The 27,686-nt window shown below is 31.9% G+C and overlaps 1 protein-coding gene across 3 annotated transcripts; it reads right to left on the bottom strand.

Moving 5' to 3' along the window:
• Positions 1-226: 226 nt before the first annotated feature.
• On the bottom strand, positions 227-27,231 carry LOC111696437 (F-actin-monooxygenase MICAL3). Of its 3 annotated transcripts, XR_002764083.1 has the most exons (25): positions 26,956-27,231; positions 24,583-24,657; positions 22,172-22,245; positions 21,738-21,840; positions 20,172-20,263; positions 19,559-19,625; positions 18,789-19,494; positions 18,393-18,626; positions 17,212-17,336; positions 15,197-15,352; positions 13,859-13,942; positions 13,051-13,118; positions 12,742-12,823; positions 11,278-11,389; positions 10,136-10,231; positions 9,580-9,728; positions 8,863-8,943; positions 8,132-8,206; positions 3,742-3,852; positions 3,386-3,440; positions 2,264-2,411; positions 1,983-2,048; positions 1,519-1,626; positions 539-1,125; positions 227-438 (listed from the first exon to the last, which is right to left on the bottom strand). XR_002764083.1 is itself a non-coding variant. In XM_023466038.1 (24 exons), exons 1-24 carry the CDS (start codon positions 27,214-27,216, stop codon positions 1,110-1,112), a joined length of 3,144 nt encoding a protein of 1,047 aa, XP_023321806.1. In that variant the 5' UTR covers positions 27,217-27,231; the 3' UTR covers positions 227-1,109. The 3 variants fall into 3 exon arrangements, 2 of the variants coding, with proteins under 2 accessions (XP_023321806.1, XP_023321807.1); XM_023466038.1 differs by having other exon boundaries at positions 227-1,125; XM_023466039.1 differs by having other exon boundaries at positions 227-1,125; positions 19,559-19,619.
• Positions 27,232-27,686: the final 455 nt, after the last annotated feature.

Genomic DNA, 27,686 nt, shown 5'->3' with positions numbered 1-27,686 from the left:
GCCAACTCCACCATCCCCTTTAAAATATTTAAAGAGTCTCAAGAATATCAATAATTCATTCAGTATTAAATCAATTTCTAAAAATGGAGAGAAAGTAAAAAAATCTGTCTTCTTCTCATGTAACTAAAAACTAATGATTTTGTCTTACCCCTCTTTTCCCTTTCCTCACAAAATAACATTAAATGACATGACAAAAATATTTAAAATAAATCATTTGAAAAGCAGATTTAATAATATAATATATTTAATTTTTTTAATTATCATAGTTTCACATTTAAAACAAATAATTAGCGTTGAAACAAAACCCAATTCAACCAGTGTCACGGCTCACGAGAGAGATACATTGGGACTATTTTGATTATTTTTTAAACATTACATAAAAATCTGTTAATTTAAATTCACAAACGTTATTATCAAGTCAATATTACAATTATTTGCCTATTTGTAGAAATGAGAATCTATCACAAAACCTTCACTTATCAGCAAAAACTAAAAATTAAATTGCAAGATTTTGTTTCACAGAATTTCAAATTTCCACATTATGCAATTTATTCAACATATTTAGGACTAAGTATAAGGTCGAGATAAGTTAAAGCAGCGTAGAGTTAGCAAAAATATGTAAACAAAATATGTATATATATATATATAAAAATATCAAGCTTGATTAAATGATTTTAAAAAACTGTATAACGTATAAAAAAGCTAAGTAACACATAATATTCAACATACAGAAAACTGGCAAGAAATAAAGGGAGGTGGGTTGAGTTTAGGGTTTCCAATCGGAATACCGTTGCGTGCAACTGTGCGGAATTGAGCGCAACTGTTCTTGTATTGCGTAGAATTGCGAAGACAGGGCCAGAAATTGCGCGCAAGTACAATCCACTTGCGTTGGAAACGTTAGTTGTGTTTGAGAATTACGTATTAATTTTCTTATCAATAGAGAATATTCAATTCTGTACTAAAGGCAGTCAATTAGATTCAAGATGTTGGCGCCATTTTCCCTTCATCACGCTTTTTTTTAGCCTAAAAGCAGCCATGTTGGAATCAAGGTTTGGCGGATATTCATTTGACCACGTGATTCAGCTCTCTTCCTTCTATCAGTTAAGTAACTAGATCATTGGTGCACTGAAAAAATATTGCATTTAATTAATATTTAAGAAAGTTCGATTAAATTATAAAACCAAAATCCAGATCCAAGATAATTATTAATTTCTGCTTACTAAGTTCTGCTTAATATAAAATGTTCGTCAATAAATGTAAAAAGGTATAAAATGTGAATATCAGCAATCAATATAAGATAAATTATGTACAGAAAAATATACATTTCCTTGTAGTATGCATTATGCAGTATGGAATGTTTTTTTACAATTTGACATCATACTTCCAATAGTTTATTATATTAACATGGTTAAATTCTGCTTCATAATATCAACCAATCAACAGTTGGGATCGTATTGGATGGAATTATATGGACCCCTGCTATTTAAGTGTAACCAAGTTTACATGAGCTGATCAAACCTGATCCCTTGTTGCTGCATCCTAAGCTGTATCTCCCTGTCCTCCCTCCTGTATCTCTCCCTGTCCTTGTCTAACACCTGCTCCAACTCCTCCCTTTGTTCTGCAATCCTACAGAAACCGGATTTTAAAAAATATAAAATTAGTCTCGAGTCTAAGCTGTCATTAAGATTTAAGTAAGGCTCAGCAATTTCAATTTAGACAAATATTTCATGTCGTTTTATTTCAAATTTTCATAAAACTCATCTAAACCTATGATTTCTAAATAATAATTATTTCTCTAAAAACATAATAAATTAAGAAATTTACGATTTGTTTACTTGTGATTACTCAGATTGATTGATTCAAAGTATTAAAGTTTGAAATATCTAAGGTCTACGATTTTGCATTAGAAAATCAGAGTTTGTGGCAAATACTCGATTCCTTCTTACTTTGTTTTCTGTCTTAAAATATTCTAAATGTTTGACCTTGAGATTTTATCTAGGAGTGCTGTAGCCTCCTCTCCGTCAACTCTAACCAGCTCTATCTCAGCTCTAGATAAAGATAAAGATACAATTTATTATAGGGAGAGTACAGAAAATATTGAAGGGAGAGTACAGAAAATTGTTACAATAAGTGTTTTAGCACCTGACAGATCACTTCTATTATATCAGCACATGTAATTCACTATTTTGACGAATTTAATTAAGATCAACCAGAAACCACAAATACTGTAGCTTCCTTTGCAAAATGACTGGCAATTAATTACCTGTCCGCGAGCTCAATGAGCTCCAGCTGTTTACTCTCAACCATGAGCTCCTGCTCCCTCCTAACCAGCCTGTTCTTTTCTCCCAGGAGCCTGTACCAGGCCGCCAGGAGCTCCACCTCCTTCTCGTCGTCTTTCTCCTTCTCTGCTCCTATTATATCAGGGGTATAGATAATAGATAAATATATTTTCTTGAAACCGGTTCTTAAAGGGAGATCCCGGCTAGGCATGGTATTTAAACTGAAAGTGCAGGATTATAGAGAACAACTTTTGGAATCATTTGATACCAAGTGGTTATTTCATTATCATCATTTCCTTTCCTGTTTCTATAATTTTATTCGCGGATTTTTCAAAATGTCGTCTTCACAATTAAAATAAAGATAACCTCCAACAAGAGACCTGAGACCCTAGCTGAAAGAATTTGTATAACCCAGCGAGATTTTCAAAATAATTTTAATAACTTATTTTCTATGATAAAAGTGAATTATTTTTCTCAAACAGTTTGTGAATATGCAATTAGTTTGTACTTGTATAGTAGAATTAGTTTGTACTTGTATAGTAGAATTAGTTTGTACTTGTATAGTAGAATTAGTTTGTACTTGTATAGTAGAATTTGTTACATGTTTTGTCCAGTACATTTAAGAATTGTAAAAAAACGTTTCATCTGCTGACCGAAACAACAGGTGAAATATTATGAACGACTTTACGCTCTTATTTAAAATAGAACACTGTAAATATGTCTGATTGGTATCAAATGAATCCTAAAGTTTTTCTCTACAATACTGCACTTTCAGCTCCCCTTTAATATTCATTTTTAATCCAGTGTAAGTTAGTTTTTTTAGAGTTCAATCCCCAATCAAGGAAATTTATTTTGGGACAATTTATGATGAACAATTGACGGTTGATATTCAATTGATTATTTTTACACTCTTCCCGCTGAATTGAAGAAAGATAAATGATTCTTAAGGAACATTTTTGGGGAACCATTAAATTAAGCAGTCTTTTTATCCGCTGGCTTGAAAAATTCGGCTGTGAACATATTTTGAACTATATACATATATTCAGGCCCCCTAGTCTTTAAAAGGCCATTTTTCTATTGTAAATATATTTCCGCTGTAAAACTACCTGACATTTTCTTCTCCAGAACTACTCCTTCACGTTCAATATCCAAGCATTGAACCTAAAACAAATAGTCTTGTAAAATATTAAAACACTTTTTTCCAATGAATCACAGTAAACATGGGAAAATACCAGTAATGAACGGTTGGTGAATTTCTTTCAAAACGCAAATGTAGCTTAAAGGGACTGTAGGCGTAATTTAAAGTGGCACTTCATTTATATATATGAATTTCTAATGGTGGGTTCACAAAAACTTGCAGATTTATGACATCTAAAGAAATTGTCCAAATTCAGGTTTTAAAATAAAAAATAAAAACATCTTATTTGCTTTATTAATAAAGGTTGAAATTATGTCTTCATACCTCGACTACTCCTAGTTCTCGTTGTATCTCCTGTATTCTCCGAACTCTCTGCATTGATGCTCTATTCGCCTGAACCTGACCCTTGGTAGTTAACCTCTTTTCTAGGCGTTCCTGACACAAATGAATGAATGAATTCAGTTTTCAATTCTATTAATAAAATGAATCAAATGAATCAAATGAATGAAATGAATCAAATAAGTGAAATGAGCGAAATGAGCGAAATGAGCGAAATGAGCGAAATGAGTGAAATGAGTGAAATGAGTGAAATGAGTGAAATGAGTGAAATGAGTGAAATGAGTGAAATGAGTGAAATGAGTGAAATGAATCAACTGAATCAACTGAATCAACTGAATCAACTGAATCAACTGAATCAACTGAATCAACTGAATCAACTGAATCAACTGAATCAACTGAATCTTATAAGTCAATCTAATGAATCAATCAATGAGTTAATTATCAATGAATGTTGAATGAATCAACCAATGAATGAATTAATGAATTAATGAACCAATCAATCAGTCGATTAAATCAATATTATTAGTCAATCGAATAATTAAAATGAATCAAATGAATGAATAAATTACCAATCAATCAATGACTAGATGAACCAATAAATGAATCAATCAAATCAATCAGTAAAACAAATGTATCAATGAATGAATCAATTATCAACGAATGAGTGAATGAATCAATGAATGAATCAAATAATAAATGAATTAATCAAATCAAGCACTCAAATCAATTTAACCAACCAATTCAAATCTATCAGTTCAACTAGTTTATTTGAAAAAAAGTCTCTTTTACATGCAGTTTTCTCTCTCGGTTTAATATAAAAAACAATATTTAAGAAGATTATTCTAAAAGCAAAATCATCTTAAGCTCGTTTAATAATCTCTTTAAAGTATGCTATTCAATTTTAATTCCATGAAACAGCACAGTAATAAATTTCTAGAGTTCAATTGAAACTCTCACATTTATACAAAATACTATTTCAGGAGAAGATTAAGAATAAGATTTCAACTGTAAGGAAGAGCCAATTTAAATAATAAAACGGAAAAATACAAACGCAGGGGATATAAGTTCCAAGCACTTGGCCCGGTGTTAGATATGTCTGCAAAATTATCTTTTTCAAGAATATATATCGTTTAATCCAAGACAAGTAGAACAAAGGGGGGGGGGGGGCCATAAAACATATTACTCGCCGAATAATTTAAATAGTGTTTAAAAATAAATAAGAATTGTCGTAGGAGGCTGATTTTTTGCATGCAAGCTTAAAATAATGTATATTACATGCATTTTTTGGTTTTTAAGGAATCTGTGCGCGCGAACATTTAAGCCTTTAGAGATGAATTTTTTTAGCGCATATTTGTTTCAAGAGTGCCAGGAAAAATGTTCAAGTGCAATTAATGAAGTTAACATTGATTTACTGTAAAAAAGTCGCATTTCTTCACAAAAAGGGCGCGCGCGTACTTTTGCTCAGATTCCTTCAAAACCAAAAAATGCATGTAATTCTGAGTTTGCATGCAAAAAATCAGCCTCCTACGACAATTCTAAGTTATGTTTAAACACTGTTTAAATTTTCCGGAGAGTAATACGTTTTATGGCCCCCCCCCCTTACAGCATATTCTGGAACATACTCTGGGTTTTGAGACAATCACCGGAATTCATATCAATGTTATTTTTTAAGCATTTAAGCACTTATGTTACGTAATAAAACATGAATTTTTGATGAAACATAAATGGAAAATAAAAACAAACTGTTCTCATATAATTCAAAAATAATTGCAGAATTGACAAATCAAAATATTAATATCATTTGTTCTTACAATATAGATTTAACAAGAAATGGGTAAACTGTTTGTTTAAAATGCTTGAAAATAAATCATCGATATTTTCTAATATAACACATAAAATATGGAAACTTAGATTCTATAAATAATTCAGAAGTTAATTTAGTCTTTATAGGTTAATTTTTGTTTTCAGTGATTTATTTTGTAAGTTATGAAAGTGAGTTTTGTTTTGAATTGCGGATGGAAAATGGAAAACCTGACATTGTTGTCTTGAAAACGGTCAATAGATTTAATATAAAAAGATCTCCTATTATCATTTTGATCAAAAAATTTAAAATTGGGAATTGTTGTCCTTGTCATGTTTAATAAAATGTTGGTTATAGTTTTTATTATAGAGTTTTCACGCACCTCTGACCCTTTAGTGAAAGTAAATTCAACATATGACCGCGTCAACCTTGTTGCACCGGCTAGTCCTATTAAGTGTCTGCCTTATTTACCCAATGTCTGGGCGATACAGTACAAACTGGGACCGGAAAGGTTGACCCGGCTCGGAAATTCAAATGTACTTCGGCTGCCCGTGTTTTACTCTGAATATGGGCTTGGATCCCAAAAACCCAGTCTTTCAATTTTTGCTCATTTCTAACACTGAGTGTTAGAAATGGGCCAAGTGTTAGTTTTGGAACTAATGTTCCCTGAAGTAGCAATAACTATAAAATAGATTGTAATATGAACATAAACCATAACATCAGCCATACCATGCGCTAAAACATAAACCATAACATGAATAATAACATAAATCATAATACGAAACATAACATGAATCATAACATAATCATAATATGAAACATAACATGAATCATAACATGAATCATAATATGAAACATAACATGAATCATAACATGATTCATAATAGGAAACATAACATGAATCATAATATGAAACTTAACATGAATCATAACATGAACCATAATATAAATCATTACAAGAACCATAACATAACAAGAACCTTAACATGAACCATATCATGATCCTTAACATGACCATTCACATGAACTTTAGCATGAACCATAATATGAACCATGACAAGAACCATGACATGAACCATGACATGAACCATGACATGAATTTATGACATGAATCGTAACATGAACCATGACATGAACCGTAACATGAAACAAGACATGTACCGTAAAATAAACCATGACATAGACCATAACATGAACCTATACATGTACCATAACATTAACCATAATGAACGAAACATGAACCATAATAAGAACCATGATAAAAACCATAATATAAACCATAATATGAACCAGAACATGATCAACAGATTAGTATGTGTTTGTCTAAATAGTAAAACAGATAAGAAAATATTTGTCTAAATAGTACAAGAGATAAGTACATGTTTGTCTAAATAGTACAAGAGATAAGAACATGTTTGCCTAAATAGTAGAACAGGTAAGTACACATTTGTCAAAATAGTACAAGAGATAAGTACATGTTTGCCTAAATAGTAAAACAGTTAAAGACACATTTGCCTAAATAGTACAACAGATAAGAAAATATTTGTCTAAATAGTACAAGAGATAAGTACATGTTTGTCTAAATAGTACAACAGATAAGTACATGTTTGTCTGAATAGTAAAACAGGTAAGTACACATTTGTCTAAATAGTACAACAGATAAGTACATGCTTGTATACATAGTTCAACAGTTAAGTCCAAGTTTGTCCTAATTCAAAATGTTAGTTCATGTATCCCTTTTAATAGTACAGTAGGTGAGTAAATTGAAGGTTGAATATTTTTCTTTATTTATCATGCTTTATGATACCAGGGCAACCATAGTTTATTCAAATACTTCATATTATCCTTCTATTCTTCTTTACGTTATCTTCTTTTTTATTTCTTTTATACTTTATTCTCTTCTTTTCTTCCTTTCTTTCTTCTTATAAAAAGTTTTATTATTTTATTTACTTTTATACATTCCTTCTCTTACTTCTTTTCTTCTTCATTCATCGAGTTTTTTTCAGTTTGAACCGGAAACATAATATTAAGAATAAATTTGGATTTAACCTACAGTGTTTATGAGAATGCAGTTAGAAGTTTAGAACTGGGAAATCAGAAAACAAAGAGTTGAGCATACATATAGAGTTCAGCCTACTAGCTGAAACCAAGTGAAAAAACAATTTATATGAAGCTTTTTGTGTTAAAATATTTAAGCTTGTTTCTTGTTATTATAACATAACATGTTATAAAGTAAAAACATTTTTTTAAGTGTAGGTTTATAGTTGCAATTGATTCATAATTGCAATACAGTGAGAATCAAAAATTTTATATAAAAACGGTTTTTAGAATCAATTTATGGCTTTTATTTTTAAATTTAATTGCTCCAGTGCATCAAATCATTTAATCAAAACGTGAGCCATTACATGAACCATAACGTGAACTATAACATTAATCATAATATGAACCATAACATGAACTATAACATTAACCATAATATGAGCCATAACATGAAACATGAACAACTTCACACGATCAGCTAACAATAGTAAAAAGAACATTAAGACGAAGCATGAAAAGAACAAAAGAGATTACCAGTAGATGAGGAGGTATTTGAGAGTCGGTTAGTTTCTTCAGAGTTTCTTCACTTAGTCCAGCACAAACTTCATCCTAACAAACACAAGGGTTATTTATCAATAACGTAAAAAAGGATTTAACCTACAAAGTTTTTTGGCGGTCAGTACTCAGAAGTTTCAAATGTTACACACTGTTAAAAAGTTGTTAAATTAAGTTGAAATTGACCGAAGATAGTTGGACCTATTGAACACTCTATGAGAACTGATTTCTCCTCATTCGATGGATATATAGCGTTTAACTTCTGGTTGGTTAAATAAAAAAACAGCCTAGTGTCTATACAGTGAGTAGGCATATACATTTCACGGAAACATATCAAAATGCACTAGGTAATTGAAGTGACCCCAAAATCCATCAAATAGTTGTATTTACAATTCACAATGATTAACAAGATATTCTTGTAATACAATTTGAAAACTGATAATTTTTCAAAAATATCACTCAGATTTATGCAGCAAAATTATATCAACATATTTTACAAGGATTGCTTAAGGCATCCTTCTTTCAGGTTAGAGTTTCAATTTCTTCCCAATTTCAGGATTTACATCACGATCAATTTATTTTACATTTGAATTTCCAGTCAATTTTACACGCAACATAGACAAAGATGGAAATTAACATAATTCGAAACTATGATATATTTCTCATTGTAAAGATGTAAAATATAACTGAGGTTTTAGAAATGAAAAGACCTGCTCCGTAAAACTGTCTAGAGATGGATTGGATTCATTAGTAGCCCCCAGCAGTACAGAGGTAACACCAGGTTTACTTTTCTACAATAGTTTATTTAATTTGAAATTTATTTTTACTTTGACAGGGTTTACAACAAAGGATGAGACGACGGTCTAAAATATAATATTTACAAAAAGATTGTTATACTATGGAGATTAAAAACCATTAAAAACTTAACAAGGCCGATTATGAAATAATAGCTTTGCAAGGGGTTATGTAAAGTCCTTCTTTAATTACAAATAATACAGACAATTCTTACTGGTTTAGTCTCATCTTTTGAGGCCCTGTACGTATTTCAATGATAAAATCCCAACCCAACCATGTGTAAAAATGTTTTAGTATTAAAACGAGGAAAAAAACTTTTATTTGACGATGTACAATTTTGATAATTACCTCTCACTCTTAAAAATCTTTATTTAGTTTATTAATTTTAGTTTCAAAAAAACTTTTACTGTTGCAATTCAGATAATATGCAAATGTTGACCAAACGTTTTCTACTTGACTAAGAATTTGTCAAAAAAAAATAGATACTTTGATCAATCGACCACAAGATGCAGTGGCTGAAGGGGGGGTTAAAATTACACTCCCCCCCCCACACCCCTCTTCTGAACAAATCAACGAACGATAATCATTCAGAGAAGTTGTTTATTGTATTGTTTCAATGAGTATTAAATAACCTGAACAGAAACAGATCTGGACAAAACCTCATCCTCGTCCTCCTCTTGTCCTGCAAGTGGGGGCTGATGACCTCCTGCTTTCTGAGGACAAGGTTGAGGACTAGAGGATCCTCGGAATATATTCGTCATGGCCGCCATAAACCCTCGACCTGATTAATTAAAAATAAAATATCAATATTAGAAAATCGAAAATATAGGATGGGGCAAAGTTCCATTAAAGACCCCATAGTTCCTAAATTTAACTCAAAATTCCGATAGTGAGAGGAGAACCCTTTGAGTACTAGCTAAAACACCCAACGTTAGACAAAGCTCCGTCCAGAAACAGAAGTTCTAAAAAATCAGCGAAAATTCTACTAACAAACGGAAATAACCATTCAATAATTTATTGAAACATAACATGATAACGTTAATTGCAATAGGCTTCAATTGACTAAAAAACAGGATAAAAAACATTGTAATAGGTTTCAACAAAAAGTTTAAAATCTTACATCTGATCTACGGACAATCATGGCATTTTAATAATATGGTTTGGATGAAACGTTGAGTTTCTATTCACCTTTCTTCGGTGTGTTACTGTTAGAATTAGCTCCAGCTTTCTTTGGCGAGTTTCCTAGACTTGAGGCAGCAGATGAAACTAATCCGTCAAGATTATCTAGATAAATTTTATTTTTCAACAATCAGGGGGTCAATCAGGTGAATAGAAAAGGGTCTATCAGCTAGATAGATCTGAGCTTGGGGGTCAATCAAGTAGATAGTTTGTAACTAGGAGGTCAATCAGGTATCAGTTCATAGCAAGGGGGGTCAACCAGGAATCAATTCATATCATGGGGTCAATCAGGTAGATAGTTCAGTTAGAGGGTCAATCAGGTATCAGCTCATAACTGGAAAGTCTCTTAGCTAGCATTTCATAGCTACGGGGTCCATCAAGTAGAAAGTTTATGGCTAGTGGTTTAATCTTGTTTTTAAAGTTCATAACTAGGAGGTAAATCAGAAACTAATTCGTATCAAGGGGTCAATCAGGAAGCAGTTTATAGCTTGGGGGTCAATCAGGAAGCAGTTTATAGCTAGGGGGTCAATCAGGAAGCAGTTTATAGCTAGAGGCATCAGATAGATAGTTTATGGATGGGGGTCGATCAGGTAGAAAGTTAATATCTAAGCGCTCATTGATAAGGTTAAATAGGTAGATAGTTCATAGCTCAGGTAGCAGTTCAACGCGAAAATGTCTAATTTGAAAACTGTTTTTTTGGTAAGTACACTCTTACAGTGTAACAAGGGATGTTTCAGCAACGTTTCGATTTTTACATGTAGCTGTTAATGGCTTCCTGGACATCTGATTTTTTTTAAGGAACACATATGCGTATGGAACCACTTACTTTAAATTCTCAAAACCAAACTAATAACAATCCCGTGATCCTTCTGAGTTCCCCGATAAAAATTGGAGACAGGGGTTCTCGAGTTATGATCGGACAAATCCAAGGTTAAAACTTTAAAGACGACATTATTTTAGAAGAGATTCTTTAAAATAGGGACGACATACTATAAAGATAAAGAAATCCTAACGGAAAGTAGACAACCCAACACTCTTCACTACTAAGAGTACATTATATTATGACATGCTGTCGACAAACCTATTGTAAATTTTCCATTTTTTATCCAATAATGACGACAACCCTTAGATACAAAGTCTGCATATCCTACCTGTATCTGATGTATGGGATCCTGAAGGACTTATCAGGTCTCCGGATATCCCTCTCCTGATAAGATATTGGGAACTACTGGATCTAGTCGGGCTTGTTAGTCCTTCACCAACCTGCGGGGCACAACATTTACCAGGGGGCATGTCTGATTCACAACGGTACCATTAAAAACATTGTCTGGTCAAGAATGAATGATATTCATGATTTACAAGATATGAACACCTTATCAACTAAAAAACGATGTCTTGTACATTTTGTGACTTTTGATGAAATTTGAGATGACTCATTTTAAGAGATACCTGCCTAATTCAAAAGGTACTCTTGAAAGCATAATGAGGGAGATATTCTTATTTCTCTGGATTGATAAAATACTTCAGATTAAAAAAAAACTCACAAGTCAATAGTTGTGGTAACTATTAGATTATCATAATCATATTCCATTCTAAATTAATTTATGTAAATTATATGTAACCAATGTTCAGGTTTGTTGACTCTACAATGTATAGGGTGTCCCAAAAACATGGTAATGAGGTCTATGAGGGTATTTTATCATGAATACAATTGAAGAATATTTCTGTTAGATTACCATCGATAGGGATTTGTCTCGTCTTGCCATATTGGTATTTTAAAATTGACGGAAGATAACTAAGCCTTTTCCATTTATAATTTAGTTTGTTGAATGAGATGTATTTTAATGCAAAGAAGGTTGTTAAGTCCATTAGACGCACAATCTTGGTTTGAAGCAATTAATTTATGTCGTCTCTCTCTTTCATGTTTATTGGGACATACAGTAAATTGGACAATCATATTCAAAAGAGACTCAACATTATATTCAAAGCAGTTTCATAATTTCAAAATTTTGGATTGAAAAAAATGGAATATTTAATATTTTATCCGAATTTAAATATCTAATATATCACGGAGGCTTTAAAAATGGATACTTAACCTAATAATAAATAACTGAGAAATGCTTTAGATGTTTTCCACTGGTTGGGTGTAGGGTTTCCAGCAAAAATTTAATTCGCTCGCAAAAGATGGGAAAATTTTCTTCTTTTTTTTCACAAAATTTCGGTTTAACCTGTTTCGCAAAAAATGCGAACTTTTTACTCAATAAGAAACTCGAAAATTTCGCGAAAAAACCCGAAAATTTCGCAAAAAAACACAGTAGTAATTTTTTTCTCACTTAAAGCGTTGGATATCAGCATTTTGAAAAAGCATAAACGGACGTTATCTTCCACATTCTGGATCAGGATAAGATTTCAAGTATATTTTAACGAATTGGGCAAGTTAAATTAAGGGTAATTTAAATTACGCCGTCAGTCTCTACGGAGAGTAAATGAGGTTTCCAGGGCCCAGCCCCCTATACTCTAGAGAATATTAATTATTAAACTACTCATCAGCTCTTCAAACAGTCTTCATATAGAATTAATTAATAAATGAAAATTATGTCTGGAGAATGTGTTTCCTGTCGTCCATCTTGTTTTCTGATTCCAAACTTTTCAGGATTCGTGATCGGAGTCGGAGGCAGGGAGACAGCAGCAGTAATTCTAAAATATAAAAGAATCTGTATACTTATTGATGTAAATATCTCAAAAAATAATACAATGATTTGACGTTAAAATCTCGACATTTTATAAAAACTTTTTAAATTAAATTTTTTTATCTAATATTACATTTACGTAGTAAAAATTGAGAACAACAATTACGAATTTTTAAACATTCTTTAATTTGTTCAGGCTCAAAATGGACAGCAGGTCGTCTTTTAATTTTGTACCTGGGTGATGAGTCTCTAATTGAACGCGGCAAAGAACTTTCACGAATATTTCGCGGGAAATCCCCACTCTGAATCGACAAACATGAATGAGGATAAAAAATGTACTTTTTTCACGAAATCTATCTTGTTTCCTAGCAACACTTAAGTTTTCACCTAGGATTCTAAATGTTGTTATATTATATTAAAGAGGATCTATTTTCAAAAATCCGAACTAGTAATCCTCGAAGGAAAAGGAGAAAATATGGGAAAAGATATATGCTGGTGTAAATCCAGTAGTTCTCCAACCTGCATCGGATCATCATGTTCTCCTGCATAATAGATTGTTGCCTGCAAATATATTGCTTATAAATGTTAGATCTGTCTCGACTAACTTATTTCTAAAATATTGTATTGAAGCACATTTAAAGTAAATAATATAATTTATAATAAGATCTAACGTAGAAGGGCTAAGCCAGAGGATCAAAACTAATCCCTTTTATCCATTAAAATGTTTCTTACGCAACACAGGATTATTAGGAGCACAAAACCCTTAATATCAAAATTTATAATTGTTTTAACCATTTTAACGCAATGTTAGACATTAAAAGTAATTTAAGACACTTGCCGATGAAAATCAATATGAATCTTGATACGATTAACTTATCAAAGTCTCGAAAAAAGGGGGGGGGGGAATTAAAAACCAGAGATACATTTTTAAATTTGTTATGTACAACATTGTGTTGAAATGGTTAAAAACATAAGGGGGATGAGGAGAATTTTTAATAAAATAAACCCGAAAAAAATAATGTTTTATATTTGTTTGTTATTCCTTATATGCTGATGGATTAAAAGATACACTAAGGCTTTCATCTGTATCGGATACAGGTGATCTAGGGCTAGATTCTGCAACAATCTAGAAATATATATAGATATAAAAAAGTAATACAAATCTAGAAATATGTATAACAATAATAATAATAATCGCTGCCAAACCTTCAATCTAGGTTGTAGATATAAGATACAAATGTGGAACTAAATATAGATTAAAATTGCAAATCCAGAAATATATCTAGAATAAAAATAAAAATCTATAAATATATATATATATATATTAAAAATACAAATCTAGAAATATAATCAGACTTAAAAATATGAGGCTCAGCAATGTAATTTAAGAAAAAAAAGTTTAACCCTTAAAAAATATTGAAACTATGATACACACATCTAGAAATTCAAGAAATGTATTTAGTTCAAAATCTGGAAACACAGAAACTACAGTAAAATTATAGATACAAATCTAGAAACCCAGGTACTACATTTAAATATAAAAAACTTGTATTAAATTACTTTTTGAAATTTCAGAATACAACTTTTATTCCATAGTTTCATATTTTAAGGAAAATCTTTATTAAATTACAATTTGAAATTTCAGAATAAAACTTGAGTAGTACTGTCGACGTAATTCCAAGAGACCCTTCATATAAAATTATTTTTTCCCCTTAATTTAGATTATGCTACAGAAACAATGAAGTAAATTATCAAAATTAAGCACTAAGCAAAAAAAACCCCACGATATCCTCCACATTTAATCAGATAAAAGTTTAAAGGGTATTGTGAATAAGACATGAATCTCTTTAAATAGAGGGTTAATAAAAATCAAGTTGACACTGACAGTCCCATGATCCATGAAGTGAGGTTATTAATTGAGCATATGTTATCATATATTTTTAAATATTATCATTCAGTAAGATATATTTTGGATATTTTGTTCGTTTTTAAGATAATTCTAATAAAGTTTATTAGAAGAAGAATTAATTGAGCATACAGAGCGACCCATGGAACTTTAGGAAATGAAAACGACATTTAAAGAATCTAGTAGTATTAGGTGTAGTTAGAAAGCAAATAAGTATAAACTTTTAATTAGTAAATCAACTTGGATTAAATGAGTCAGTACTCTGCACAGTGCACATGTAAGTGTTCCTATTATTTTAGACAGACAGTCGTCCTCCTCTTTGTAGATCAACTTATTATAGATGAAATGGGTCTTTTTATAGACTTTATTTAAAATCATAGCTTGATCTAACCGTCGTCTTCCTATTCCACAGTTGTGAGGGTCGTTTTTAATTATCTAGCTATTTATTAAAGTAAATGTTGAAGATGTCCTAACCTGGTCGGAAGGAGGAGGTTTGATGGAAGACGTCGGAGCAAGTGCACGTGGTTGCCGAACTCTACGTTGACGCGGCATTCCCATAATTAGGTTGTGCACGATATTACTCTGCTTCTGCTGGTAAATGTTTAACCGGGCCTTCTTCTCTGATGAGTTCTAGCAACAGAAAAAGGATTACTCTAGAGAAATACGTTTAACGTTCATCTCGCTCTGATAGTGCCCCGCTAGGATATACAGAATTTTGTTCCTTTTTCCCTGATTAAGGGAAATAAAATTGGGAAAATGCTTGCCAAATGGTGTTAAAGTTTTCTTCCCCAAATCTTCGAAAACTCGCGTCAAACTCAGATAATTTGATCAAATATTAAAATTTAGAAATAGCAGAGATTAGAAGAAATTTAAGATTTGAAAATTAGCATCTGGAAGAGAGATAAAAAATAATGAATGCAAAAAAACACTTTTCATATTGGGGTAATTTCCTTTTTTTAAGGGGACAGGCTTTATTCTTAAAAAACCATACAAATTGGTACAATTTGACGGATTTGTCATCAAAAGCTTTCATTATCTTGGATAATATAAATATAGAATAAGAAAACAGAAATAAATATGAATATTTGGAGATTAAAAAATATTCAAATACAGCAAAGCCCTACTAATCAGCGTTTTATATATTCCGACTCACTCACCCACGCTCTGGGGAAAAGAAAAATCTAAATAAAAAATTTAAGAAAATAAAAAGGAACAAGCCTCAGATGAAAGTTTAAAAAGTCAAAGTTTTTTTTATAAATTTTGTTTGTCTTCAATAAACGTCAACACGGTTAGACTGAACTGATCCGACTCACATTTTTTTTTGGCAACTCGCAAGACACCAGAGACGATTATGTCAATTGTAATATGTAATTGATGTCAAATTTTTCTTATTTTTGAAAATGCACTAATTTAAACAGAGAAATCCGCGAAAATTGGAGAACGATTCAAAATGACGACTTTCAGGGCATTAGTAAAAAGTTAGACTTCTTAATTGGTAAGGGGGCACGAGGCTAAAGTCCTAGTTCTTTAATTTTAAAATTCAGCTTATGCAACTTTATGAAAAGAAAATTTTTTTGAGTAAATAACGAAGAAGTAAGGATAATGTACTATGAAAAAATAAAAAAATTAATATAGAATGAATAAAATTGTAAAATGCCAAATACGAAAATAAAAAAGTTATCAGACTACTGATCAACATTGCAAAAAATCTTATTCAGAAAATAACCCGGAAAATTGACTAAATCCAAAACTGAAAAATATTTATATTTCCATTGACTCATTCAGAATCTATCAGGATAATCCGTTGAAAGCCTCAGACACAATTTGAGAGAAATTGATGTAAATGTCCACAATATAACAATATTTTGGTCAAATAAGTGCAATAAGGACTTTTAAATTAGATTTCCTGAATTATAAATTCGCTTTTTAATCCAATAAACTTTATTTCTGTCACTCATATTTTAGTCTCTTTATTCTTTTTATTCATTTACTTTTCCTTTAACTAGAATTAACCACATTTACTTTTCCATTTAACTACATTAACTTTTCCATTCATTCTATTTAATAGCATTTACTTTTCAATTTATTCCATTAAACCAAATTTACTCATCCATTTATTCCATTTAACAACATTTACTTTTTCATTTATTCCATTAAACCAAATTTACGCATCTATTTATTCCAGTATAACATTTACTCTTTCATTTATTCCATTAAATCACATTTACTCTTCTATTATTACATTAAACTACATTACTCATCTATTTATTCAAGCATACAACATTTACTCTTCTATTATTATAATCATTAAACCACATTTACTTTTCTATTTATTCAAGTATACAACATTTACTTTTCTATTTATTCCAGTGAACTACATTTACTCTTCTATTTATTACATTAAACCATATTTACTCTTCTATCTTTTGTTATCTTAAATTCTCTTGCATCCAATTAACAAATTTATTTAAGCATAAAATAAACAATACCTTAGATTTGAGGATATCCCAAACCTCAGAATCAGCCTCTGGAGGAGCAGAGGTTGGAGTTGAGGTTGAATCTTGAGGTTCAATGATTTCATCTTGATGGAGGTCGGCGGGTTCGGTTTGTTGATCTATAATTATTAATAAGGTTAGCCCTTTTTCTTAGTCTAAAGGTGGTGGATCTGGATTTTGTTGTATGTTTTAACTAGTCTAATAAATATTGGTATAGACAGTCAACATTCGCAGCAAATTATAGTTTTCTAATAAAAATCAAAGGTTTACATCCTCAGGATAGACATAGAGAATATTAATTTAAGTTTGTGGTGAGTCATCAATTTCTTTTTGCTTTTTTGTTGTTTTTGCTGAAACTGGATTGACCATTAATTAAGTATTTGTAGTCAAGTGACCAGAATTCAAAACTTAAATACATTATGTGGGGTTTAAATACAAGATACTTAGAATTTTGGAATGGTTTTATTTTTCTAAAAGGGTATTGGCGAGTTTCGAGAAAAAAACATTAGACTTTAGATAAACTCTCTTTATTAAAGTAGCCAGTAAAAGCAAATCTGAAATAAAGTGAATTTTAATTAGCGTTTCCAATCGGAATGCCTTTTTGCGGAATAACGCGCAACTGTTCTTGTATTGCGCAGAATTGTGCGGAATTGCGCGGAAATTAGAGGGCCCGCAATTACACGCAAGTAAAATACACTTGCGTTGGAAACCATCATTTTAATTGCAGTAAAATTCACTTTATTTATATAAACTAATGATTGAATTTCTTGGGATTAATCAATCTAGATAAAATACAACCATTTAAATTAAAAGTTAGCAGACATTTTGCATTTCTTCTCATTTCTAATTGCACAACAGGTCTTCACTCTTTCAATCGAAAACTTTTCCGAAATCAAATTAAATCAAAAATGCTGGGATTTTCCAAAGGGTTTGGAAATAATTAAACTAGATATAATACTTTTAAGATTACATACGTCATACATGCATATTAACCACATAGTAACTTTCTTCATTTTGAAAATTTCTCTTTAAAAATGATCTCAGATTAAAAAATGTAAAAATTATGAAAAGAAAAGAAAGTTTAAATTATTTAAAAATATTGTTCGGTAAAATTATAGAAAATAGTTTTAAAAAAAAATGAGGGGAACAAAACTGGTAAAGTAAAAAAACGCTACCTTCGGTCTTTGAAGAAAGAACAGGATTCGCTGCAGGATCAGTACTAGTCTCATTCTCTCCATCAAGCAAAGGATCAGCGTGATGACAAACTATTAGAAAGCCGCCATTTTTATTTTCTTCTCCGCCATTATGAATTTCTTTGGCGCCATTTTGAGTTTCTTCGCCGCCATTTTGGGTTTCTTTGGCGCTATGTTGAGTTTCTTCACCACCATTTCTATTTTCAGATATCGATTCTAGAAATGAAAAATATTGTTGTTAACAGCCTACATTTTTATTTTATTAGATATCAGATTTACAGCCTAAACATAGCTTTGAATGTTTTCCCATGTTTTTTTAATTATGGAGATAAATTTAAAAACCTGCTAAAAGAGGTTTTCCTTAAAGAGTATATTTACCTGAAATTTCAGTTGTTTCATCAAGAGCATTGATCTCAGCATCCTCATACTTCTCAGTATCAACGACAAACTGTTTATTCTTATCTGGACTCTCACCGCAGCTCGATCCATCGTCGATAAAATCAATACTGTCGAAAGTATCGACCATTTCGTAGTTAACAACTGTCACCGGCTCGGAATTCTTGATCGACACGACAGTTTTAAGCAGACTTGGACGACGAATCGGTGGAATGCGAGTGCGATCTTGAGTTATTTCAGGTTTAGAGTCATTTTGATTCCGGTCTTCCACTTCACCGAGAGTTCTGTTCTCATGAGTATCTGGAGAGGGTTCTTCAGGTTGTGTATCACAGGGAGCTGTATCACAATCTTCCGTTGGAACTTCGCTAGTGGATCCAGGGGCTCTTATCTCATCTACGTTGGCAGGGTTAGGTTGGGAGGAGCTGGGCTGTGCATCTTTATCTACGGATTTGTCACCCAATTCCTCCTCACAAAGATCGGGATTTTCAGTTTTGGACTCTTCACTTATTGTGGCTTCCACATTTGTGAGTGGTTGGGGAGTGGTAGGCTGGGGAGTATCAGGTTGGGGAGTGGAAGGCTGGGAGGTGATTGGCTGGGGAGTGGCAGGTTGGGGAGTAACATTGGAATCAGTATCCCCATCAACTAGATTTATCGTTATCTCAGGAACTTCGTCATATTTTTTCTCAATCTAAAATGATCAGAAGATAGTAACATGGTATTCAAGGAGTAGGGAATACTGTTTAAAAATATACCTCTATGTCACTAGCCTGTGAAGTATCTGTATCTGAGTCTGAATCTGTTTCTGTGCTTTCACTGGAACTAAATTCATCATCAATAACATGATATTTTTTATTGCGAGACTAAGTTTTAAAACTTGAACTTATAAAAACCTATCTTGGGCACCCATCCTTGCACGGGAAATAAGGTTTCCCTGTAAGGGTCAACCCAAACTTTTTTCTTAACCAAGGTAAGAAAATTCTTTTTATGGTTCGTGTTATGATGGAAAAAAACAGACCAACTTAACAGTCAGTGATTGTATTAATAACTAGCTTAGGAACTTTCCCCAAAAGATACTCCCGCCGTTTACCCGCACTTAAACGATTTACCGGGAAATATTAAAGTCGACCCACTCAACTTAGAATCTCAAAACCTGTGAGTCTCCCGAGGGTTCCCCAATCAAAATTTGAGGCAAATCGGTCCAGGGGTTTCCGCGTAATGATCGGACAAACAAACTAACAGACAAACAGATATTATATATTTATAAATAAAGATAAATTTAGATTTACTATGTTTTTTGATTTAAATATTTTATCCCCTATTGAATAAAAATTGTAATTTCTGAACAAGAGCTGTAAAATGATGTTCCTGTCAAGAAGGTTCTCATCCAACTCGTCACTGGGAGCACTTTCAAGAACCGGTTCCTCGTGTACAGTATCTCCCGTGCTATTCCCGGATTCCTAAAGAAAAGTTATGTCTGTTATAATGTTTATGACCTATTTGTCTTTCTTTATTATCTGTTTTATGTCCGGGGTTTTTCATGTTCGGAGTTTATGTCATTTTTAAAATACTAGAAATTCAAGGCGCTTCGCGCCCTTCTTTCTAGCCTTAGAGGGCGCTTCGCGCCCATCTTCTAAATTAGTTGTGAACATGTTCTCTTTGTGTACATCGTAAAACTAAACAAAAATAATTCGCGGATTTTCACTTATGAAATAATCTATCTATGAAATATCCTTGCTATCAATAAATAATATCATATTCACTTAACCCTTCTCAAATTTTAGTTACTCACTTAAATTAGTTTTAAAATATTCTTACAAAATTTAACCACAAAAATATTCAAAATGAAGTAAATTTAAAATGTATTTTTAACTGTTTATAAAAGGAAAAGAAGAAGAATACATTTATAAATTTTGAAAGATTTGATTTTATTAATGACAAATACATTTTGAAAAGTTATTATTGTCTTTCTAGGGAAATATGACAAGTATTCTTTCACTTATGTTTTAAACTTTTGAAGCTTTTTTTTTTAAATTCTTAAATTCTTTTAAAATCAATTATTTGACCCAACAAGTATATTGCCCCTCATTTAAACAAATTTAAGTCTCATGTGATAAGATTTCTTTATATTTGTGCATTTGTTAGGAAATAAAATTGTAAGAAAGTCAGGAATGAAATAAATTTTGGTTAAAAACAAATCAAAGAACAAAAAAAAGTTTTCTTAAGAACTACTAGTTAAAGTTTTATTTACGAAACATTCTCAAAATCAGAAACTATTTAAAATAAAAAATCGTTTTCCTTGTGCGGTTATTATTGCACTTTCATAAGTTCTTGATACAGAAATCAATATGGGACAAAAATTAAAGTTTTCTCTGCCCCGAGAAATGTTGCACTACCTTGCAATAATAGGATTTTAGAACAATAACTTCTACATTGTACAATATACACTACATTGTACACCATACACTACATTGTACACCATACACTACATTGTACACCATACACTACATTGTACACCATACACTACATTGTACACCATACAGTACATTGTACAATATACACTACATTGTACACCATACAGTACATTGTACACCATACACTACATTGTACACCATACACTACAAGGACTTATAACTTCTTAGTTTTACTAATATAACTATTGCTTTAAAAATACAGCAAATATATAAATTTGCAAAACAATAGCAATTTTATGTTAAATTTATTGGATGGAGTGAAATTATTAAATACATGGGGCATTGCATTGTATATGTACAATGTGCATGACCTTAGAAGGATAAAAATTGAAGAAAACATTCTAACATATACACTACAACTACAGTCTACTTGTTAAAAGAATTTATATTATTTGCAAAAATTCTCCATAAAACACATAAAATACTTGTAGTTTTAAAATGAATTTCTAAAGATTGGTACCTGCTTATCAGTATCTACTATGTTTGTTATAACAGGGGCTGCAGGTGAGGTTATTATTGTTGCAGGCTTGTAAGGAATATATGGAGTAGAATCGGATAATTTTCTTAATAAAAAAGTTAAAATTCTCAAAGAGAAAGCGAGCAATGTTCATTGGTATCTGCTGCAGTAATAAATATAAATTATTAGATGATTATTTCTAAAAATGCATATATTTTATATATGGTTTGATGTTTAGATCATGTTATTTGTTTATAATTAAAAATTCATATTTGTATTTGCAAAATGAAATGAAAATCAATAAACAACAGAATAAATAAACATCAATCTAATTCAAATGTTTGATAATATTTAAAGTAAAATTGTGAAGTTTTGGCTGCTTAAAGAAGTATACAAAATTAAAGTAAAATCTGTGGAAAAGTAAATGATGATGTTACCTATGGGTGCTGGGAGCATTGTCCAGATAATGCTGCATCTCTTTGCTTGGTTTATCAGCAGGTTTCAACAGAGACTAAAATATATTCTTCATTATCTATTCATCCTAACCAGTGCAGATATGAAATATAAAGTAGTAATCTCTGTTTGTTTATCTGCTAATATGCCCGATCATAACTCCCCTGAACTAATTTACATTAAAATTGGACAAAGAAACTTGAAGTTTAAAGGGAGTGTTCACGAAAGGGAGTATAGGCTTACGTCGAAAAATTAGTCGATGGTGATTGCTACTAATCTTACTTCTATCTGTTGCGTTTATAAGGAGAAAATTGTTATAAACGACTCATACTGAAGAACGTAGCGTCCACACAAATTCAGAAAGTTGCAATATTCGACTCGGATCGTAAAAAAATCTATTTAATTCCAAACAAATATTTCAGAAATCACAACTTATAATCATCTATATTTTTTCGACGAATTCGTAAATTATTGATATTTCATAATATTTTGATTTTTTATGATCTGGTAGTTACTTTTGAAAAAATTTATTCATGTTTCGAGGATTTTTGATAATGAAGACGACATTTTGATATTTTCCAGGCATGTTCGAAAATCCAGCTCCAGCCGTGAAAACAAGTTATAAGCGAAATATTAATTACAAATCAATGATTATAGGTTGTAACATCTGAATGATTTGTTTGGAATTAAATTGATTTTTTTACGATCCGAGTCGAATATTGCAAATTTCTGAATTTGTATGGTCGCCACTAGTAAAGTCGTTTTTAACATGAATTAAAAAGTGGGAACATATTCTGAGGTACCGGCCCCCCTTTTTAGTTTATAAAGATGCTTGTTTGAAGTTTAAAGTAAATCTCAAATCTGAAGAAACGATCTGTTAGCACTGGTATACAGATTTAGCTCAGTTCCAGTTTATTGTGATAATTGCATATGCATTATCCAGGGCTATTCATTTAGATGATCCTACTCCAGAAGGGAATGCAGAGAATCAGATTGATAATTAAGTAGGGGAACTGAAGAAAGGTGGAAGTTTGCAGGATATCCAACAACAGTGCATAGTATGAGCCCTGAAACGAAGCCTGAAATTCTAGAGGGAAACAAGTCAAGAACGTTACAAGATGCTGATGAAGTTTGGAAAGAAGTGATTAAGTGGGTTATGGAAGGGAGAACCCCTAAGTTATCAGAAGTACAAGGAAAAGTACAGGAACTGAGACAGTTATTGGTTAACAGTACAGGATGGAATCACACGATTAGATAAACCAAAGAAATGTAAGTTTGGCTCGAATTATTTATTATTATTTTATATCTTAATATAGGTAAAGAGGACAGAGTTTGTGATAGATTTAAACAGCGCATTTAGACTGATAAAGACTAAGGAGGAGTTTTGGTATTTTCTACATCTCCATGATGATAATAGCAAGTTAACCCTATCCCTGCTGGGGTACTTGAAAACCAGGATATGCTGGGGGGGGGGGGTCAATTTGACCCCCCCCTCTAAATCCCATGTTTGATGTCCAAATATGACAAATGATACATCATTGGAAAGCTCTTGTGCTCTACTTATAGAATCTGCAAAAAAAATTGCAAATTTGCAAAAATTGAATATTTTATCGCAAAATCCAGTTATAAAGTAAAAATGTTTGCAAACAAAAATTGTTCGAAAAATGAAAAATTATACATTTTTGAAAAGCCCTTAACCATGCCATTTCAAATATGCAAAAAATTTTGCAAAATTTTAAATAACCTGATTTTTAATCAAGAAAAACTAAAAAAGTGCAAATTTCCTTTGACAGGTTGTTTGCAAAAAATTAGCAATTTTTTTCGCAAAATTCGTGCAATCCGTTTTCTTATGTCGTAGGCTTTCCAAAAAGCTAAATTTTATCAAAATCTGACAAGTGAAAAGGGGTCAAAACAAAGATTTAGTTTGTTACAGGAAAAAGCAGTCATTCAGGCAGTGTGCCTGAGGACTCAGGCAGTTAGTATTAAAGCCCGGTTTTAGGCCTAAAGGGAGGGCTTTGGGTATGTAGGAAAAGTCAGAAAATTTCAACAGCCTCAGACCAATACTTTTTGAGTTATGTAAAAAAAACTACAGGGGGGGGGTCAAATTGACCCCCCCCCCCCAGCGGGAATAGGGTTAACAATGAATAATTCTGAAGAAGAGTTTCATAAAACATAAGGCCTAAATCTTTTACATGATTTAAATACTTATTAAAACTGTCTACAATTCAAAACATGTGAATAATGAAAATCAAGATTGGATTGGAAGAAATTCATATTCAGACCAAAACCAAGACCAGCTTAAGATTAGCTCTATTTTAGCGATTTATTTAAATCGAGGGATAAAAAGATAAGAATGAGGATCAGGCCCATAATCATGAGACAAAGATCAATCTACCTGTTGATTGGATAATCTATCCATGAGAGATTTGAGCCTAGCATCTATCTCAGATTGATCAACCTTTCTCTGAGTCTAAATAGAAAAACAACATTAGTATTATACAATGATGACCAAAAGGCTGTAGAAGAGGGAGACAACATTTTGGGAATACTTGTGTGTATTTTATATTTGGATTATTAATTAAGATCAACAGGTCTGTTCACACTGCCCAATTGCCGTATTTATTGTTCTATTTAAAACTTTATAAAAATCTAAATTTTTGGAGGCAAATATTTGCAATTCTGATCATCCATAATCCTTCCCTTGAGTCATGTGAGGTCCCAAAAAAAATTTGAGCCTGGTTGGTTCAGCCATTTTGACGTTTATCAGTTACAAACAGACAGACAGACAAGCAAAGAATTTACTGCAGTTTATGAAAGAAATATAAGTAAAACTCACCGAATAGCATTACACAAGGATTGGTAAATTGCTAAACTCTTCTTTATCTCTGTTTAAAATGTTTCATAAAAATTCCGGGAAAAAACATTATGCCCAGAGAAATTCGAATTGCTAATTCTGCAACATTTTTACCCATTAAATACAAAACTCAGTGTTCCTTAAAAGCAAAACATTTTAATTTGGTATTGCGGAGCAAACTCAACTTGTTCCTGGTACTCATGCATGAGGGTGATTGGAAACAAGTTTTCGTCAAATCATAACACTCCACCATGGTGAGATATTTTACAATTGGAGACACCTTTTACATGCTTAGTAACTTTTTTCTTTTAAAGTTATTCCATTATTTTCTTTTCCCGGACCGTTCTCAATGTATTATCTAATTCAATATAAATTTTCATGAGTGCTCTTTCAAAACTCAAGTCTGTACATAAAAGAACGTTTAGCTACCTATTTTACTCATTATTTATAATTTGAGAAACTCGGCAAACTTACACCAAGCGGCCGCAAAGAGCTAAACGAGGAAGGCAAATATCATTTGAATTTTTACAGAGGATAGCATTTGCTTTCCTTAACGCCATCATGAAAAAGTTTCCATCAAATCATATCTGCTAGCCCTGATGAGATTTTAATGGTTTCAAGAGATACATCCTGTAAATTTTGAAGTTTGGAACTTTATGACAATTTGACTCAAATGGGTCAAATTTCTAGTTAAAAAACTCGTATTTGACTTATCCATCTAATCTTAATCCTTTATTCTTCCATCTTCACCCCAATCCTTTAATCTCTATCCTTTACTTTGCCTTCTTAATTTTAATCGTGTATCAACTATCTATCCTTTTCTCTTCCATCTTAATCCTAAATCTTTATTCTTTACGCTTCCATCTTAATCCCTATCCAATATGCATTATCAATTATTCCTCTTTCTTCCATCTGCATTCTAAATATTTATCCTTTACTCTTCAGTCTTAATCCTAATCCTTTATCCTTTACAATCTACGCCTTCCATATTTCCCATTAACTAATATCCTAATCCTTCTTTAGTTTTTCTTCATCTTCTATCTCAGTACTCCATACCAATTTGCATTTTTACATTTTACAGGGTGTCTTAAAATTATCGATATCTCACCAGGACAAGGAGATTTGTTTTGATAGAAAACTGGCCATGATGGGGTTCATGGAAACCTCCATCATTATCTAGGAATTTGAAATGGTACTTACCCGCTTTGTTTGGACCGTGGTGCCCGTTTGGTGCAAGTTGTTGAGAGTAAAAAAGGTAACTAAACGTTGTTGAATGTACAGACCTCAGTTTTGGAATGAGACTTTTGGAAATTTAAATTGAACCAGGTAATAATACATGCAGAAAGATCTGGAAAAAGAAAATAATGGAATAACTTTATCAAAAAAAAGTTACTAAGCATGTAAAAGATGTCTCCAGTTGTACAGGGTGCGTCTTAAAAAACCTCTATATCTCACCATGGTGGAGTGATATGATTTGATGGAAACTTGTTTGAGTACCAGGAACAAGTTGAATTTGCTCCGCAATACCAAGTTAAACTTTTTTGCTCTTAAGGAACACTGTGAAAATGTTTCATCGTAGAGACCAATCTTGCGTAGTCAAAAAGGGTTTTGATTATAATACGTGTGATAATAAAATATAGTTAGTAAAAGCCAAGAAAACATTATTGTAGCAGCAAAAGAAAATCGTAACTCTTGTGATGGAAAAATTTAAAAAGTTAGTTAAACTAATGTTTCTTGGTTTAGTGGAAGATTTAGTTTAGTTTGGAAGATATGTATAAAAATCTTTTAATAATGATTTAAAAACTTATTTTTTAAACCTCAACCGGCTTGACAAACACAAGTTTATTAATAAAAAAATGTAGCATTTTAAAAATGGTTACTTCTTTAAATTTAATTTTTTAATCATTTATTCACCTGACTTTGGTTGGTTGGAGCGGAAACCCAACTTTTTTTCAGATTATTTGACACGACACCATTAGTAGTTCTGTACAAGGGTCCCTGCAGTACAATAATAATGTAAACAAAGCTAGACACTACACTATTAGTAGTTCTGTACAGGGGTCCCTGCAGTACAATAATATTGTAAACAAAGCAAGACACTACACCATTAGTAGTTCTGTACAGGGGGTCCCTGCAGTACAATAATATTGTAAACAAAGCTAGACAATACACCATTAGAAGTTCTGTACAGGGGTCCGAGCAGTACAATAATAATGTAAACAAAGCTAGACACTACACCATTAGTAGTTCTGCACAGGGGTCCCTGCAGTACAATAATAATGTAAACAAAGCTAGACACTACACCATTAGTAGTTCTGCACAGGGGTCCCTGCAGTACAATAATAATGTAAACAAAGCTAGACACTACACCATTAGTAGTTCTGCACAGGGGTCCCTGCAGTACAATAATAATGTAAACAAAGCCAGACACTCCACCATTAGTAGTTCTGCACAGGGGTCCCTGCAGAACAATAATAATGTAAACAAAGCTAGACACTCTTGCATGAGTAGTTATTTACAGGGGTCCCTGCAGTACAATAATATTGTAAACAAAGCTAGACACTACACTGAAAGTAGTTCTGTACAGGGGTCCCTGCAGTACATTAATAATGTAAACAAAGCTAGACACTACACTAAAAGTAGTT

Source organism: Eurytemora carolleeae, unplaced genomic scaffold (genome assembly GCF_000591075.1).
Source record: "Eurytemora carolleeae unplaced genomic scaffold, Eaff_2.0 scaffold6, whole genome shotgun sequence".
Lineage (NCBI taxonomy): Eukaryota > Metazoa > Arthropoda > Copepoda > Calanoida > Temoridae > Eurytemora > Eurytemora carolleeae.
The sequence above is the reverse complement of the archived record's forward strand: the minus strand, read 5'-3'. Positions and strand labels throughout refer to the sequence as shown.